The sequence below is a fragment of the Tamandua tetradactyla genome, chromosome 13 (genome assembly GCF_023851605.1).
Source record: "Tamandua tetradactyla isolate mTamTet1 chromosome 13, mTamTet1.pri, whole genome shotgun sequence".
In the NCBI taxonomy this organism is placed as follows: domain Eukaryota; kingdom Metazoa; phylum Chordata; class Mammalia; order Pilosa; family Myrmecophagidae; genus Tamandua; species Tamandua tetradactyla.
Window position 1 is genome coordinate 49,718,415 of NC_135339.1, and position 16,463 is coordinate 49,734,877.

Sequence of the window (16,463 nt, forward strand, 5' to 3'; positions counted from 1 at the left end):
TATTTCTCCAACCAGACAACTCTAAGATATCAGTTTAGCTCGGTTCTTAATTGATAAACTGATGGTCATTGTTCCTTAGCTTTTCTTGGCATAAAGAAGTAAAGGAGATTTATAATCCTCTTGGATGAATTCATGACAAATGGTTAAAATTACTCAACTAGATAGGAAGTTGTCAGGAAATTAGGTTTCATCACAAAAGTGTCATTCATTACCTGTATTTAATACTGCTGCCTTTCACCACCAGGAGGAAGGTGTGGAAACACAAACTGTTTCCTAGCAATGAAGTCTACTTATTAGAGTTTATGAGTCTTTGTGTGTATGTGTGTGTATATAAGGTCTAAGACAAACTACTTAAAACAGCATCAAAGCTTCCAATCTCATAAATATAAAAGGAATCAGTAAAAATAATGGATTGATTGGCTGAATGTCTTGTAATTGCTGCTCTCATCAATGGCTCCTACATAGAGATTGAAACAGGGAAGAACAGAGAGAGGGAGAACAACATGTTCATTGTATGAATTTATATTCTGTTAATTTTCTTCTTAATCTTTTCAAGTAACCTAATTATAATCCTGGCTATATTGACAGGTGTAATCTATATACTCCAAACATTACCAAGCTTTGACCACTAAATAACATCACATTTATTTTTGAGACCCAATCATGATTCACTTTAGTACACACTGCACTGAAAAACTGAAATTAGCCCAAACTCAAGGGTTCTCCCAGCCATTCCTGAGAGCTGTCCAAAGGCTGCTTCACTTGTGCTTAGAGCACATCTGTTACCTTCTTCCACTTCAGCTCCTGAAACTTCTACCACCCTACTTTCCTGCTCTTCCCTCCAGTTAATGGATGCAAGATATGGACACTCTCATGGGGCAATGAGTTTTCTATCAATTATGGCAAATTCATGTTTATATATCAAGAAATATTGATTCGATTCCTAATACATGCCATCTATAACATGAAAAAATGATGATAAAGAGAATAGATTTTAAAATAGGAAGTCAGAAAAAAAATTAGGAAGTCAAGATGTGCATGGTGAGTGGAGAAGGAGGAGAGAAACATATATTTCCATGCACAAGTACCTACACTGTTTCTCAGAACAGGCCACAAATACATCTTTTAGCTCCTTGGCAGTCAGAGCGATAATGAAAACTTAGTCTGTTACATCATCCCTATTTGTAAAAGGAAACATTCCAGTCCCTCAGAAGAGGTACAGCTCTTCCTAAACTTAGATCTATAAAAAAATTGTTTATTGGATCTAGTAAAAGACAACATATTATTAACCAAAGTAGTCCTGAGTCCTGAGGCTAACCAATGAAAGACACACAAATAATTAGTGGATAAAGTCCTAAAATCAAATTATGGACTTCTGTTTCCAAGCACAGGGTATTTTCCACTCTTACACAAGATATACCAATGACAGCCAACCAAAGAACAGGGTCCCAGCAGGAAAGGTGAGATGGAGCCTTGGTGAATCACTTTCTGAGGCCTCTTCTGATAATGCACCAATCTGGGAAGAAGGAATGCTAGTTTGCCACTGCCAGGATTTGGATGAGGTGGTTTGGTTGTTGTTTCACTTTCCCTAGATGTTGAAGCCAAATCATAAAAGAGCAAAAGGTACTATTGAGAGTCTTCAAAATCTGCATTCTAGAAAGAAACTTCCAGGAAGATGGCAGAATAGGATAGGCAGAACTCATGCCTCTGCCATAAAACAACTAGAAGACAGATAGAAAACCAAAGCAGCAGTCCCAGAATCTGGGTGACCAAAGAAGGATCTCTGCATTATATAAGGAAGAACTGGATGGAAAAGCAGACGAATTACAACTGAGAAACTGGAGTAAGTGCACTCAAACGCGACCACCCCTAAGGTTCACCGCTGCACAACGGCCAGATGAGGCAACTGAAAAGTGGCACACCCATGCTTCTGAAAGGTGGGGGAGGCGATCCTCTCAGACCGCAGCCTAGCACTCCCATGCAGGCACCCGGGAGCCAGCAGACTCATTTTTTCCACATACAGAGATCCTGCTGCAGTGTCCAACACCTACCTCCCATCCTTGAGGCAGGTTACTGCAGACACCTGGACTTGGGGGGTTTGGGAAGCCCTCCCTTTGGGAGGGAAGGGGAACGCAGAGCAGAGCCGATCTGACAATTGGCCAGCAAGAAGAGACACTCTGTGTTCCACTGCCTTGATTCAATCTACACAGGGACTCAGGGTGCTCGCTGCATACATGAGCAGAAAGGTGGGAGCCAGGGAGCTGCACTGCAATGCCAGGACCCCACCCCTGAGGTGGTCTCGCTGACTGGTGTCAAAGCAGAGCACTCCTGGGCTGGCAGCTGGCTGGTGAAGTTGAATCTCTCAGTCCCACAGTCTGGAGTCTTTCCACATCTGGAAATCACCAGACCCATCACACCTATGAGTTGGAGTCTTCACTGTGGTGCACAGTGCCAGTCCCTCATCCCCGGAGTCAGCAGCTTCCAGCACGTCCAAGGGCCTGTGGTCAGCGGCATTAACTGGATTTTCACCTTGTCTTCACGCTGCCCAGTGGGCTGCTGGAGTCAGGGAAAGGCCAGGTTGTGAGGAAGAGGTGAGTCAAAAGCACCATCTGCTGGGAAAACTGGGAAAGTGCAGTCTGGCAAACTACTCTACCCAGCATCCAAAAGCCTTCTGAAAAGGGCTGCATTCCCTGAGTTAAGCTCTGACCTTGGTTTGGCTGAGACTTACTGACAAACCAAGTGCCAAAGGAGATCTTCAATGCAAACCCAATGAGAAACAAAATATTAGATGAGCGAGGGAAACCAACTTTCAAAATAACCTTGTCAACATAACCAAATGCCAAGAAAAGCAAAAAATCACAAACTATATGAAGAAGCTAGAATATATGGCCAAGTCAGATGATCAAATTAAAAAGCCAGAGGAGGCGCAGAATTTGGAACAACTAATCAAGGATGTTCAAACAAATCTTCTAAATAACTTCAATGAGATGGCTAAAGAGATAAAGGATATCAAGAAGACACTTTGAAGAGCATATAAAAGAATTTGAAAGAATAAACAGAACAATAGCAGATCTGACCAAAATGAAGGATACTGTAGATCAAATTAAAAATATACTAGAGACACACCACAGCAGATTTGAGGAGGCTAAAGAAAGAATAAGTGAACTAGAGGACAGAGTAACCGATTCAAATGCACAGAAGAATAAATGGTAAAAAAAAAAAAAAGACAGAAAATTTGAATTGGATCTCAGGGAAATGATGGAAACATGAAGCACAAAAACATAAAACTTATGGTCCCAGAAGGAGAAGAAAAGAGTAAAGGGCCAGGAAAATTATTTGAGGAGGTATAGGAAAAACTTCCCAACCCTTATAAAAGACATAAGTATGCAAATCAAACAACCCCAGCAAACTCCAACTATAACAAATCTAAATAGACCCACTCCAACTCATCTACTAATCAGACCATCAAATGTTGAAAAGAAGAAAAGAACCCTAAGAGCAGCAAGAGAAAAGCGATTAAGCACATACAAGGAAAGCCACATAAGATTATGTTGGGCACAAAGGAGGCAGTGATAGCATATATTTAAAATTCTGAAAGAGAAAAATTGTCAGCCAATAATTCTTTATCCAGCAAGGCTGTCTTTCAAAAGTGAGGGAGAGTTTTAAATTTTCACAGATAAGCAAATGCTAAGAGAATCTGTTAACAAGAGACATGCCCTGCAAGAAATGCTAAAGGGAATTCTACCAGCTGAAAACAAAAAGAAAGGAGACTATAGAAATGATGATTATCAGTAAGGGTAACTAAAAGGATAAAAAAAAAAGAAAGAAAAAAATACTATCATCTGACAAATAAAGTCAAGGGATAACATGGTTGAAGTAAGGACAAATTTTACAGTAATAACATCGATTGTTAATGGATTAAACTCCTTAATAAAAGACACAAGTTGGCAGAATGTATAAAAAAGATATGTTCCATCTATATGCTGTTTATAAGAGACTCACTTTAGATACAAATAGGTGGAAAGATAAAAATAGGTGGAAAGTGAGTGGATGGAAAAAGATATTCCACACAAACAATAACCACAAAAAAGGGGGGAGTAATTATACTAATATCAGATAAAATAAACTTTAAATGCAGAGATGTTATATGAGAGAGGAAAGAAACTATATATCAATAAAAGGGGTAATCCTCCAAGAAGAAATAACAATCATACAAGTTTATGCACCCAATCAAGGAACGTCCAAGTACATGTGGCAAACATTGGCAAAACTGAAGGGAGCAATAGATGCTCCTATATTAAAAGTAGGAGACGTCAACATACCACTTTCTTTAATAGATAGAACAACCAGACAGTCGATCAATAAGGAAACAGTGAACCTAAATAATATGATAAATGAATTAGACCTAACAGACATACACAGATCACTGCATCCCAAAACAACAGAATATACATTCTTCTCAAGTGCTTGTGGAATATTTTACAAGATAGATAATAATGCTGGGGCAAAAAACAGGTCTTATCAATTTCTAAAAGACTGAAATTATTCAAAGCATGTTCTCTAATCACAGTGGAATGAAGCTGGAAATCAATAACCAGAAAAGAATCAGAACTTTCACAAATATATGGAAGTTAAACAACACACTTCTAAACCATCAGTAGGTCAAAGAAGAAATTGCAAGAGAATCAGTAAGTATCTGGAGATGAATGAAAATAAGAAAACAACATATCAAAACTTATGGGATGAAATAAAGGCAGTGCCGAAAGGAAAATTTATAGCTCTAAATGCCTACATTAAAAAGGAAGAAAGAGCTAAAACCAAAGACCTATATGACTGTGCCAGTTTGAAAGTATTATGTACCCTAGAAAAGCCACAAGATCCATACTTGTGGGGCCAAACCTATTGTTTAGGGTAGAAAACTTTGATTGGATTGTTTTACATGGAGATGTGACAAACCCAGTCGTGGATATGACCTTTCAGTTAGATGGAGAAATCACTCCACCCATTTAAAGTGGGTCTTGATTAGTTAGAGTCCTTTAAAAGGGAAAACTTTGGAGAAACCTCAGATGCAGACACTTGCATAAGAGTTGCTTCAGGCTGACAGGGAGATGCTTGGAGTTTGGAGTGCTGAAAGAGAGAGAGAGATGTCACCATGTGCCTTCCCATGAGACATTAAGCAAGCCAGAACCCAGAATTGTGTCCCATAAGAGCTAAGTGAAGGCCCACACATGCTTAGAGGGGAAACCCCTGGCATAAGAAGCTAGAAGCAACAGAACAAAGAACAAGGACCAGTAGATGCCAGTCACATACCTTCCCACGTGACAGATATTGGCCTTACTTGAATCAAAGTGTCTTTATCTGGATGCCTTAGTTTGGACATCTTTTATAGTCTTAGAACTGAAACTTACAATGTAATAAATTCCCTTTCAAAAGCTATTCCACTTCTGATATATTGCATTCTGGCCACTTTAGCAAACGAATATACTGATCCACTGAAGAAACTAGAGAAAGAGCAGCAGATTAAGCCTAAAGAAAGTAGAAGAAAAGAAATAAAGATTAAAGCAGAGCCCAGAAGCATCTCATCCTGGGCAGTGGCAGTGGTAGCCATCTCCGTGATGCCTGCGGGTCTGAGTGGCTGACAGCCCAGCTAGGAGCAGACCCTGAGGCCAGAATCTCAGCGGCCACCACTGAAGCACAGCCTGTACAATGGCCAACTCTGCTGACTTCTCGGAGCATTTAGAGAAGCTGAATTCGCGGCCTCTTTGAAGACTTATGAGGAGTGCTGGAACAGCTGTTGGTGACAGCAGGGACCAAAGAAAGAAGTTGATCACAGATTTTGATGAAAAGCAACAGGAAGCAAATGAAACACTGGCAGAGATGGAGAGGGAACTATATTATGTACCTTTATCTTTCCAAAACCCCATGATGTCCAAGCTTCAAACCTACCAAAAGTACCCTGCCAGACTCTATCAGGAGGTGAGAAGTACCTTTGGAGACCAAAGAGATATGAAATATGGCACAAATGCAGTAAAGAATGAGCATATTAATCAGCAGAAGTCCCAAAGGCATTGCTTCTGAACCAGGCCACCCAGAGTATTGAGCGTTCTCATTGGATTGCTACAGAGACTGACCAGATTGGCTCAGGAATCATAGAAGAAATCAGGGAGCAAGGAGAGCGGTTGGAATGTACTAAGAGTAGGCTGGTAAACACAAGTGAAAACTTGAGCAAAAGTCGAAAGAGTCTCCATTTGATGTGCAGAAAAGTGGTGACCAAAGCTGCTGCTTTCCATCATTATCTTACTGCAGCTCGTCATCCTGGGAGGACAGGTTTATTACAATTTTTTTTCACAAGCACTGAACTTTCTGGGAATGGTCTGCAGAACAGAATTTTGACTCTGTGAATGAATGGCATTAGGAACACAGAATAAACATGCCGCTGCTATGAGCTGACAGTTCAAGGATGCACTATATAGGAAACTATGGGAGGAAGGTAGGAAGATGAAAACCCTCTTAAATGTGAATGAATAGCATGACCAGTGTGATATACCAAGGTAATAAATGCTGTTTATGACATCTCTCGATTTAAAAAAAGATTAAAACAGAAATAAATGAATTGGAGAACAAAAAATAATAGAGGGAATCGGTAAAACCAAAAGTTGGTTCTTTGAGAAGATCAACAAGCTTGACAAACCCTTAGCTAGAGTGATGGAAGTAAAAAAGAGAGAAGATGCAAATAAAATCAGAAACAAGAGGAGGATCATTTTCAAGGATCCCAAAGAAATTTTTTTTTAATGCCATAAGGGATACTACATACAACTGTATGCCAATAAACTAGACAACTTAGATGAAATGGACAATCTCTTAGCAACACACAAGCATCATATACTAACTTGAGAAGCAATAAAGGATCTCAACAAACGAATTACAAGTAAAGAGATTCAACCAATCAGCAAAAACCTCCCTACAAAGAATGCCCAGTGCCAGAAGACTTCACAAGGGAATTTAGTCCATCCAAGAATTAATATCATTTCTCTCAAACTCTCCCAAAAATGAAGAAAATGGAACACTTCATAACTCTTTCTATGGGAGCATCCTTCCTTGACAAAACACTTCAAAAGGTAGGAATTGAAGGAAACTTCCTCAATATGATAAAGGGCATATATAAAAAAACCCACAATCCACATCATACTCAATGGTGAGAGACTGAAAGCCTTCCCTCTAAGATCAGGGATGAGACAAGAATGCCCACTGTCACCACTATTATTCACCATTGTGCTAGAGGTTCTAGCAAGAGCAATTAGAAAAGAAGTAAAAGGCATCCAAACTAGAAAGGAAGAAGTGAAACTCTCATTATTTATAGATGACATGATCCTGTATTTGGAAAAGCCCAAGAAATCTACAACAAAGATACCTGAGCTCATAAATAAATTCAACAAAGTGGCAGGATAAAAGATCAATGTGCAAAAATATGTAGTGTTTCTTTAGTCTAGAAATGACCCAACCAAGGAGGCAATTAAGAACAAAATCCATTTACAACAGCAACTAAAAGAATCAAGTAGCTAGAAATAAACTTAAGCAAGGATGTAAAGGACTCAAAAACTATAAAACATTGCTTAAAGAGATCAAAAACCACCTAAATAGTTGGAAAGACATTCCACGTTCATGGGTAGGAAGGCTAAATGTCATTAAGATGTCAATTCTACTGAAACTGATCTACAGATTTAACACAATATCAATTACAATTCCAACAATACTTAGTTATCAATTTTTTTAGGAAGGGAAAGAGGATATGAATAGCCAAATACATCTTTAAAAAGAAGAATGAAGTGGGAAGACTTACACTTCCTGATTTTTAAGCTTATTATAAAGTCATAGTGGCCAAAACAGCATGGCACTGACACAAAAATAAGGGGAAAAAAACAAATAGAGTCTCAGATCTTTGGTCATTTGATTTTCAACAAGGCCCTCAAATCCACTAACCTGGGACACAATAGTCCCTTCAATAAATGGAGTTGGACAAACTGGATATCCACATCCAAAGGAATGAATGAGGACCCCTACCTCACATCCTATACAAAAATTAACTCAAATTGGATCAAAGACTTAAATATAAGAGCCAGAACCATAAAACTCCTAGAAGAAAATACAGGGAAACATCTTCAAGACTTAGTGATAGGAGGTAGGTTCTTAGACCTTATACCCAAAGCACAAGCAACAAAAGAAGAAAACAGATAAATGGGAAATCCTCAAGAATGAACACTTCTGTGCTTCAAAGGACTTTGTCAAAAGGGTGAAAAGCAGCCAACTCAATGGGAGAGAATATTTGGTAACCATATATCTGATAAGGGTTTGATATCCAATATATATAAAGAAACCCTACAGCTCAAAAATAGAAAAACAAACAACCCAATTAGAAAATGATAAAATGTTAGTTACAGAATCTAGGTGGTAGTTATATGAGTGCTTCTCATACAATTCTTTCAACTTCTTGCTGTTGAAGTGATCATAATAACTGTAAGGATGAGAAGGGCAAAAATCAATTCCTTAAAAGTAAGTCAAAACATAACAAACTAAAATATGTAAAGGACAGAGGAAAAAATGCCAATACAGGAACCATTCCAAGTGATCTGAACACACTGTAATTTGACTGTACATCTTTAGTGGAAAATATCCTATGGACAAAAAGAATAGCCAAAAAATAAGTAAGTAAAAAACTTAAACTGTACTCAGTAATGATTCTGTGAGGTTTTTGGTTGATTTTGTTATTCTGAGACTAATATTCCAAATCACTTCTTTACCTGCTGGGGAAACTCACAGAGATGAAGTGGCTTATCACAGCAGGTTAGTCACTTACAGAGCTGACCCTAGACTCTTGGAAATAGACTCAACCTAGTACTGAAGTTTCATTTTCTAAAACTTTCATTTTCTCTAGTTCCCCTTTTATTTCCTGCCTGGAAACACAAACACACACACATTCTCTATCTCCTCTTCCTCTCTTTGTCAGGTGTTTCCTATCTCTCTCCTATGTTTTCACGTATCTGTTTACTACAACAAACAAAATTCTAAATGCCCAATTAGCCTGATCCAGAGCCCCAGAGAATTAGGACTGCTGCTAAATTCACAACAAGAAGATAAATGCTTTGAATCTTCTCTGCATGCTATCTTGTACATTGGAAAATTACAAATCAGGCATGCAATTGTTTCTGTGCATGAGAATTCAAAGTCACATTCTCCAAAATAGAAGTTTTCTAATTTATTGTGCTAATTAAGATGCTGTAGGTGTAGCTTATAGCAATGTACATACCTGAATATGTAGATAAAATCTGTATTATTAATTCATAAATTTGTATTTGTGTAGAACTTCCTGGCTAGTTTAGGGCGTCTTTTGGAAGCTTATAGAACTAGTGAGGACTGAAAGGAAAATTAGTTGGGCACGAAGCATTGAGCAGAAACTGTATTCAGATCTGGCGGTTAAGTGTTTCTAAGAGGAAAACTTTCTTGTGTTGCTCCTCTTCTGCTTCATATTTTTTAAGACAAAGTAGGTAACTTTTTTTAAAAAGGAAGTATTTAACTTGGTGATTTAAAATAAAAACAGTTCTTATTTGCATTCTTCAGTGTGTCAAGTAATTGCTAAATATTTAAACTCAAGTTCCACGAACTATAAAGTTAAGGTTAATTTGGAATTTGGCTCAGAATGTGGGTATCCATCCCGGACAATAGAGAGCTTTCTGTTCCAAACCACAACACCCTGCTCTTAGCTCCTGCCCATGCAGTCATGAATTAGGAGGCTCTCTTGGTATCTGGACTCTTACCTTTATTCCTGAACCAGGGTGCTTGACTATTTCTGCCAAGCTAAAATAAAAATAAAAATCCTCATCACTTAATTAGAGTAGCTTTTTATATTTTATTGCAGATTCTTGCTACATAGACGAAAATTTGTATTTAAGATACAACTCCTAGCTAACTGAAAATAGGGTTACCTCCCTCAATTCTCCCTTTTCTCTGTAGTCATCCTGAATCTAGCCACCAACCTTCAGTACAGGCAATAGTAGGATGATGCTATCCTTTGGGGTATAAGGCAGATCTGGTTCCAAACCCTGACCTGTTGCTTGGTTTCTGTAACACTAGGAACACCCCTCGATATGGTCACAATCAGTTACTGACATGGATTCGGACAACTCAGTACTCATGTGGAAAACCAGAGGATATGCATTTGGTCCTTGCCACTTGACTCTTCACGAAGCTGGACAAGAGGCACCATCAGGACTTTCCATCTCTATTTATCTTGGCCCAACTATTCTACTTTGTTTGCAAATAAGTTTTCTCCATTTTTATTATTTTCAAGCCACATGGAAAGACACAACGGTACCCCAGTTATCATATCGTACCGGACCAACACTTTCAAAATTCAGCTTTCCAGGGAAGCAAGACTGATGGTTTCCTCTCTGTAAGGGGCTTTCCTAAGATTAAATTAATTGTGACTGGGGGCAAGTTTACTTTGAGTAAACTACTAGGGAATCACCATTTTACCATTTGTATCCGGAGACAGGTAATTTTTTCGTGAAAAATTGGGAGAGTCAAGAGCTTGGCAGACACCAGTAATGTGAGCCCAGCCTATGGACAGGACCCCAGTCTCAGCACAGGTTTGTTCTTCTCAATCTCTTACCACAAATATCACGAGTACAGAAGTTTATATGTGCCAGGTTTGGGCAGGACAATACAGGGTGCATGTGCACCAAGAGGACAGGATAATGCTCTTGCATAGCTATGATAATCATATCTGGTGAATGAGAACACCTTAAATGACTAGAACAGGGAACATTAAAAAAAGAAAAATAATCTCATTAAGGCAATAACATGTTTTGTTTGAAGGACTCAAGATGACAGCACATACATTTTCTCTGTTCTATGTATAGGAAAAAGGTTACAGGCCTCTTACTGTCATTGCCCAACCTCCAGTAGGGGATGCAAAGGCCTAGATAATTAATGAGTTATGACCTCTCACAGTAGGGGCAAGTTTGAGGTACGATTCCAGCTAAGAGATTCACAAAATTTATACTATAAGGAACTCTATTTCTGGACATGGAAGCAGAGGACCAGAAGACAAGGGTGACTTTCTCAAGTCCACACAGCCAGTTTTCACAAGTCTCCTGGCTCTAGCTGCACTCTAAAAGTCATCTTTTAGCTTCCATGTCTCTCTACTAGGCCACGTAGACCCTCACAGAAGAATTAACACATCAATAAAACTGCTTTTCACCAGCCCCCTTTCAATCAGTTTTCAAAACAATTAAGGATTTATTCTAAAACAGAACCAAGAAAACAATCATTGTTTGTTTCATTTTCTACAAATGGAATTCACACCATTTTAGTTTCACTTTTCACCTTCTGTTCCCATTTCACAGCTGTAGCACCACACCCAAAGATTTCATCATTAGCTGTAGTTTATCTTCCTGGGACTTAAATATATCAGAAAACCCACAAGACAGATTAGTCAGATCGCAAAGGAGTCCATCAGGCTGAACAAAACATTGCAGAATTGCTGCCTAATTCACAGCAACCATGAGGTAAGGATTTCTCTGCTTCTCTGTCATCTCTAAAGTTTTTGAAAAAAATGCCAATCAATATTATCTCAACAGACTTGGACTCAGTGGAGTCAAATTTCCTAACTGTTCTATTTCAGCATTTGCTTATACACTAAATATCCATGTATGTGTGTATGTGTGTGTACACATTCAAACACATATATAAGCTGTTTCATTAATTTAGGCACTTTAATTTTTGTTAGCATCACCCTGAAGAAGCTTACCTCATGATAAAGTGCAAAGAGGAGGGAAATGAGAAAAGAGTTTGGCAGAAAGGGAGAAAATGATACCAACATTCAAAATCCTTTTCCACTAAACTTACTTCTGTCTGACCTAGAAAGGAAATGGGTGGCTGATCACCACCAGGTGATGCTAGATCAGCACCATTTTTTCACTGAAATTTCTCTCTTGAGAAGGTAAAAGCTGTAATTGAATTTATAAGATGATAACACCTCCCTACTAGTGTCTCCTTTAAAATAAAAGAGACTGAATTCAGCACAGTTTACTCTCCATACTTATAACCTCTTTGAGGAAATAATGCTAAGTGAAATAAGTCAGACACAAAAGGATAGATACTGTATGACTCCACTTATATGGCCACGGTAAAAGTGAAATAAGTACTTGCAAGAACTACTTCAAAGGTATGCGTCATGTACAAAGAGTGTTTAAGTCCAGGGTACAGGGGGAAAACTGCTATTGCATGATATAGGCTATGTTTAACAGGAAAACATCAGCAGTACTATAGCAACACCAGGGGTACATAATGGAGGGAGGGACCAGAGTTAAAGGGATGTTTAGATTTCCTATTTGGTGAGGTGTTCTTGCAAGTACTTATTTATATTTCTAATGTTAATCAGTGGGGCATATAGGTCTATACCTCTTTCAATCATGTTCACCTTTCAATATGGTAATATTAAAGAATAAAAATACAAGTTACAGACTTGAAGAAAATATCCGAAAATCACACGCGACATGAGATTTTTATCTAGACTATAAAAAGAATTCTCAAAACCAAACAATAAGAAAGAAGCAATCCGATTAGAGAATAGGCAAAAGGTATTTCACCACTGAGGATATAGGATGGTAAATGAGCACCTGAAAAGATGGTCAACCATTAGCCATTAGGGAAATGCAAATTAAGACCACAATGAGATATCAGAACACACCTATTAGAACAGCTAAAGTAAAAAAAAATCATGAAAATACCAAATGCTGGCTGAGATGCAGAGAAATTGGATCACTTGTACACAGCTAGTGGGAATGATTAAATGGTACAGCTACCCTGGAAAAATAGTTTGTTTCTTCAATAATTAATCATACACTTACTACAGGACCTAGCAATTGTACTTCTGGACATTTATGTTACAGAAATGAAAATTTATGCCCAAAAACCTGTGAATGGTTATTCAGAGTTTCATTTGTATTGTAATAGGCCAAAACTGGAAACAACCAAAATGTTCTACAGTAGGGGAATCATTAAACCAACTGTGGTACATTCATTCATATTGCTTACTACTACTCAGCAATAAAAAGGAATGATCTATTATTGATAAACTCAACAACTTGGATGGATCTCAATGACATTATGATGAGTGAAAAAAGGCAATCTCAAAAGAGCTCATACTGCATATTAACATTCTTGAAAAATAAAATTATAGAGATGAAGAACAAATTAGTAGCTAGAGGTTGGGGGAGGAGATGGCTGTAAATATAAAGTGGGAGCAAAGAGATATTTGTGATGATGGAGTAATTTTGTCTCTTGAATGAGATGTTGGTCCCATGGACTTCCACATGTGATAAATGACATAGAACTGTCTAACACATTGTACTAATGTCAGTTTCCTGGTTTTGATATTGTATCACAGTTATACAAGACGTAGAAACTGGGTGAACAGAACACTGAATCTTTGTCATATTTTTGCAACTTCCTGTGGAACCTATAACTATTTAAAAATGAAAAGTTAAAAAGAAATTGGTCATATATTATCTCTTAATTGATCCTAATTTGATGCATAATCTGCAGGCTAAGTTCTTTAGGACAATAATGTTTCCTAAGGAATTACATTTCTAAATGTGTCTGTCTTAATTATATTAATAATAAAATAGTATTGATAAAGATTAAAAGGCCACCTGCATTGGGAGCTGCCAAGAGCAACCAGTTTCTGAGAACTTTTCAAAAGATAAAAATTGATCAAGGTCGGGATTCTCTGAAAAAAGTGGAGCACTCCTGATAAAGTTTCAATTTTTGCATTTAATAATAAGCTGGTCTTTGTCAGGTAAGGGTAGCCTATTAAAAATGGACAGGTATACTGTACTATTGTATATCTGATATGTCTTCCACTTTATAAGACCTTCCTAATGTAATGTAGAACTAAAATATTTGTCAACCAATAACTGTAACTTTGCACTTGAAAATCTGCTAATTGCCTTACCATTTTGAGACTCTCATTCCAGCTTTTCCAGTTTGAGATCTGTTTCTTCTTTAAAAAAAATACCTGTAGCTTTGATTATATTAGTGACTTTCTTTTAACAATAGGAAGCACATCTATACCAGGCCAAGTCTCTAGGTGCTTCTCACATATACCCTTATTAATCTTCATCAAACCCAATACAGTAAGTACTATTATTATCCCCACATATGGATGGGACTCTGAAGGACAGAGAGGTTACTTAGCTGGAAAGTGCTGGAGTCAGCCTTTGAAACCAAGCAGACTGAATGCAAAGTCCATGCTGATCTGAGAAATACAGGGACTCTAACTGAAGCTGGCACAGTCCTTGCAGGATAAACACTAGATTACAGAGCATTTTATCAAACTTATTTCTATTGGTTATTCTTCACCTAACAATGAAAATGTGTTTTTTTCTGCAGTAAGAATGCCGATGAGCATCTGGTCAAGGACAGACTGGAGCAGTTGAGATGCCACTTTACATGGACGTTGCTCATTGAAGAGAGTGAAATACCTGATTTAGAAAACAGGGTCTTGGAGGAGATTCAGTTCCTAGATACTCAATACAAGGTAGGAATACACAACCTACTGGCCTACGTGCAACACCTGAAAGGTCAGAATCAGGAAGCCCTAAAGAGCTTGAAAGAAACTGAAGACTTAATCCAGCAACAATATGCCAACCAATCTGACCTGAGAAGTCTGGTTACCTGGGGCAACTATGCCTGGGTGTATTACCACATGGGCAGACTGGAAGATACCCAAACTTACCTGGACAAGGTGGAGAACACTTGTGCGAAGTTTACAAATCCCTCCCGCTATCAAATAGAGTGTCCTGAGATGGACTGTGAGGAAGGATGGGCCTTGCTCAAGTGCGGAGGAAAGAATTATGAACGGGCCAAGACCTGCTTTGGAAAAGTTCTGGAAGTGGACCCTGAAAATCCTGAAGCCAGCACTGGGTATGCAATTACCCTCTCTCGCCTGGACAACTTTAACACAGCAACACAGAAAGAAGAGGGATCTTCTGTGCACCCCCTAAGGCAGGCTGTCAGGCTAAATCCAGAAGATGCATATATTAAGGCTCTCCTTGCTGTGAAGCTCCAGGAAGCAGGGCAAGAAGCTGAAGGAGAAAAGCACATTGAAGAAGCACTGGCCAGCATGTCCTCACAGACCTATGTCTGGCGATATGCAGCCATGTTTTACCGAAAAAACGGCTCTCTGGATAAAGCTCTCCAGCTCTTAAAAAAGGCCTTGCAGGCAACACCTACCTCATCCTTCCTGAATCACCAGGTAGGGCTTTGCTATGGAGCACAAATCATCCAAATAAAGAAAGCCACAAACAACCAGCCTAGGGGGCAGGATAGGGAAAATGTGAACAAAATGATAAGATCAGCTATATCTCATTTTGAATATGCTGTGAAACTAAAGCCCAGATTTGGCATTGCTTATATACATCTGGCAAGCATGTATATAGAAGCAGGTGATTACACAAAAGCTGAAAACACTTATCAAAAAGTGTTACGCATGAAATCACTCGAGGAGGAAACACAACAAAAAATATATTTCTCCTATGGCTGTTTTCAGCAATTTGAAAGGAAATCTGACACTGGTGCAATTACCCAATACATAAAAGTACTAAAAATCAAAAAGGAATCCTTTTCAAGGGATAAAAGCATCAGTTCTTTGGAGAAATTGGCTTTAAAGAAACTTCGGATAAATGAATCAGATATGGAAAGTTTGAGCCTCCTTGGGTTCATATACAAACTGAAAGGGAAAATGAATGAAGCCCTGGAGTACTATGAGCGGGTCCTGAGACTGGCTGCTAACTTGGACAACTCTATGGAACGGGACCCCTAGGCACTGAAATATTAGCTGCTTTCGCATTTTCATTTGAGGCTAACATGTAGTGATCATCTTTTCCTGCTTACTGCTTTCAGAAATTTATTACAAAATTCACTGCAATGATAAAATTTTTTAACAATCCTCAAACCTGATCAATTGCTAGCTTTATTCAGGAAATTGTGTGTGTGAAACCATGTCTGTTTGATGCTATATAGTAGAAAAAAGAGTTTGTTGAAGAGATTTATGGTAAATAAAAAACTGGACTTAAATACACTAAAATGGTTCTTTCATTTTATCAACAAATAGTTTTTCAGAGTTAGATACTAAAACTCTTATGGCGAACAAAGGAAACATTCATCCAACCCTCATGCAGCCTATAGTCTAGTGAGACAGACGAAAAACCAAATACATAATCTATTAAAGACTAGCTTCTCCACGATAATGTTTGAATTTCAATTCATTGTCAAATTGTTCCAGTTTCTCTTGTACTATGCCATTTTATCTGCAGTAATATTTAAGTCATTTGCCATAACAATCAAGTTAGATCAAGAAATATGGGAAGGATGCTAAACAATCTGAAAGACCATCTGAAACA

At 38.2% G+C, this 16,463-nt stretch overlaps 2 protein-coding genes and 1 pseudogene across 3 annotated transcripts in view; 2 read left to right on the plus strand and 1 right to left on the minus strand.

Moving 5' to 3' along the window:
- Positions 1–16,137, plus strand: part of LOC143653959 (antiviral innate immune response effector IFIT1-like) — a 23,544-nt gene extending 7,407 nt beyond the window's left edge. Inside the window, exons 1-2 of one of the 2 annotated variants that reach the window (XM_077125371.1) lie at positions 11,449–11,564; positions 14,452–16,137. In XM_077125371.1, the coding sequence (XP_076981486.1) occupies positions 11,560–11,564; positions 14,452–15,883 (1,437 nt within the window). In that variant the 5' untranslated portion in view covers positions 11,449–11,559 and the 3' untranslated portion in view covers positions 15,884–16,137. Of the gene's footprint in view, positions 1–11,448; positions 11,565–14,451 lie in introns of those variants that run through there. The other variant, XM_077125372.1, reaches the window with a different exon arrangement.
- Positions 1–16,463, minus strand: part of LOC143653961 (uncharacterized) — a 36,896-nt gene that overhangs the window by 15,781 nt on the left and 4,652 nt on the right. The window lies entirely within an intron of this gene.
- LOC143654537 (vesicle transport through interaction with t-SNAREs homolog 1B pseudogene) lies at positions 5,707–6,393 on the plus strand (annotated as a pseudogene).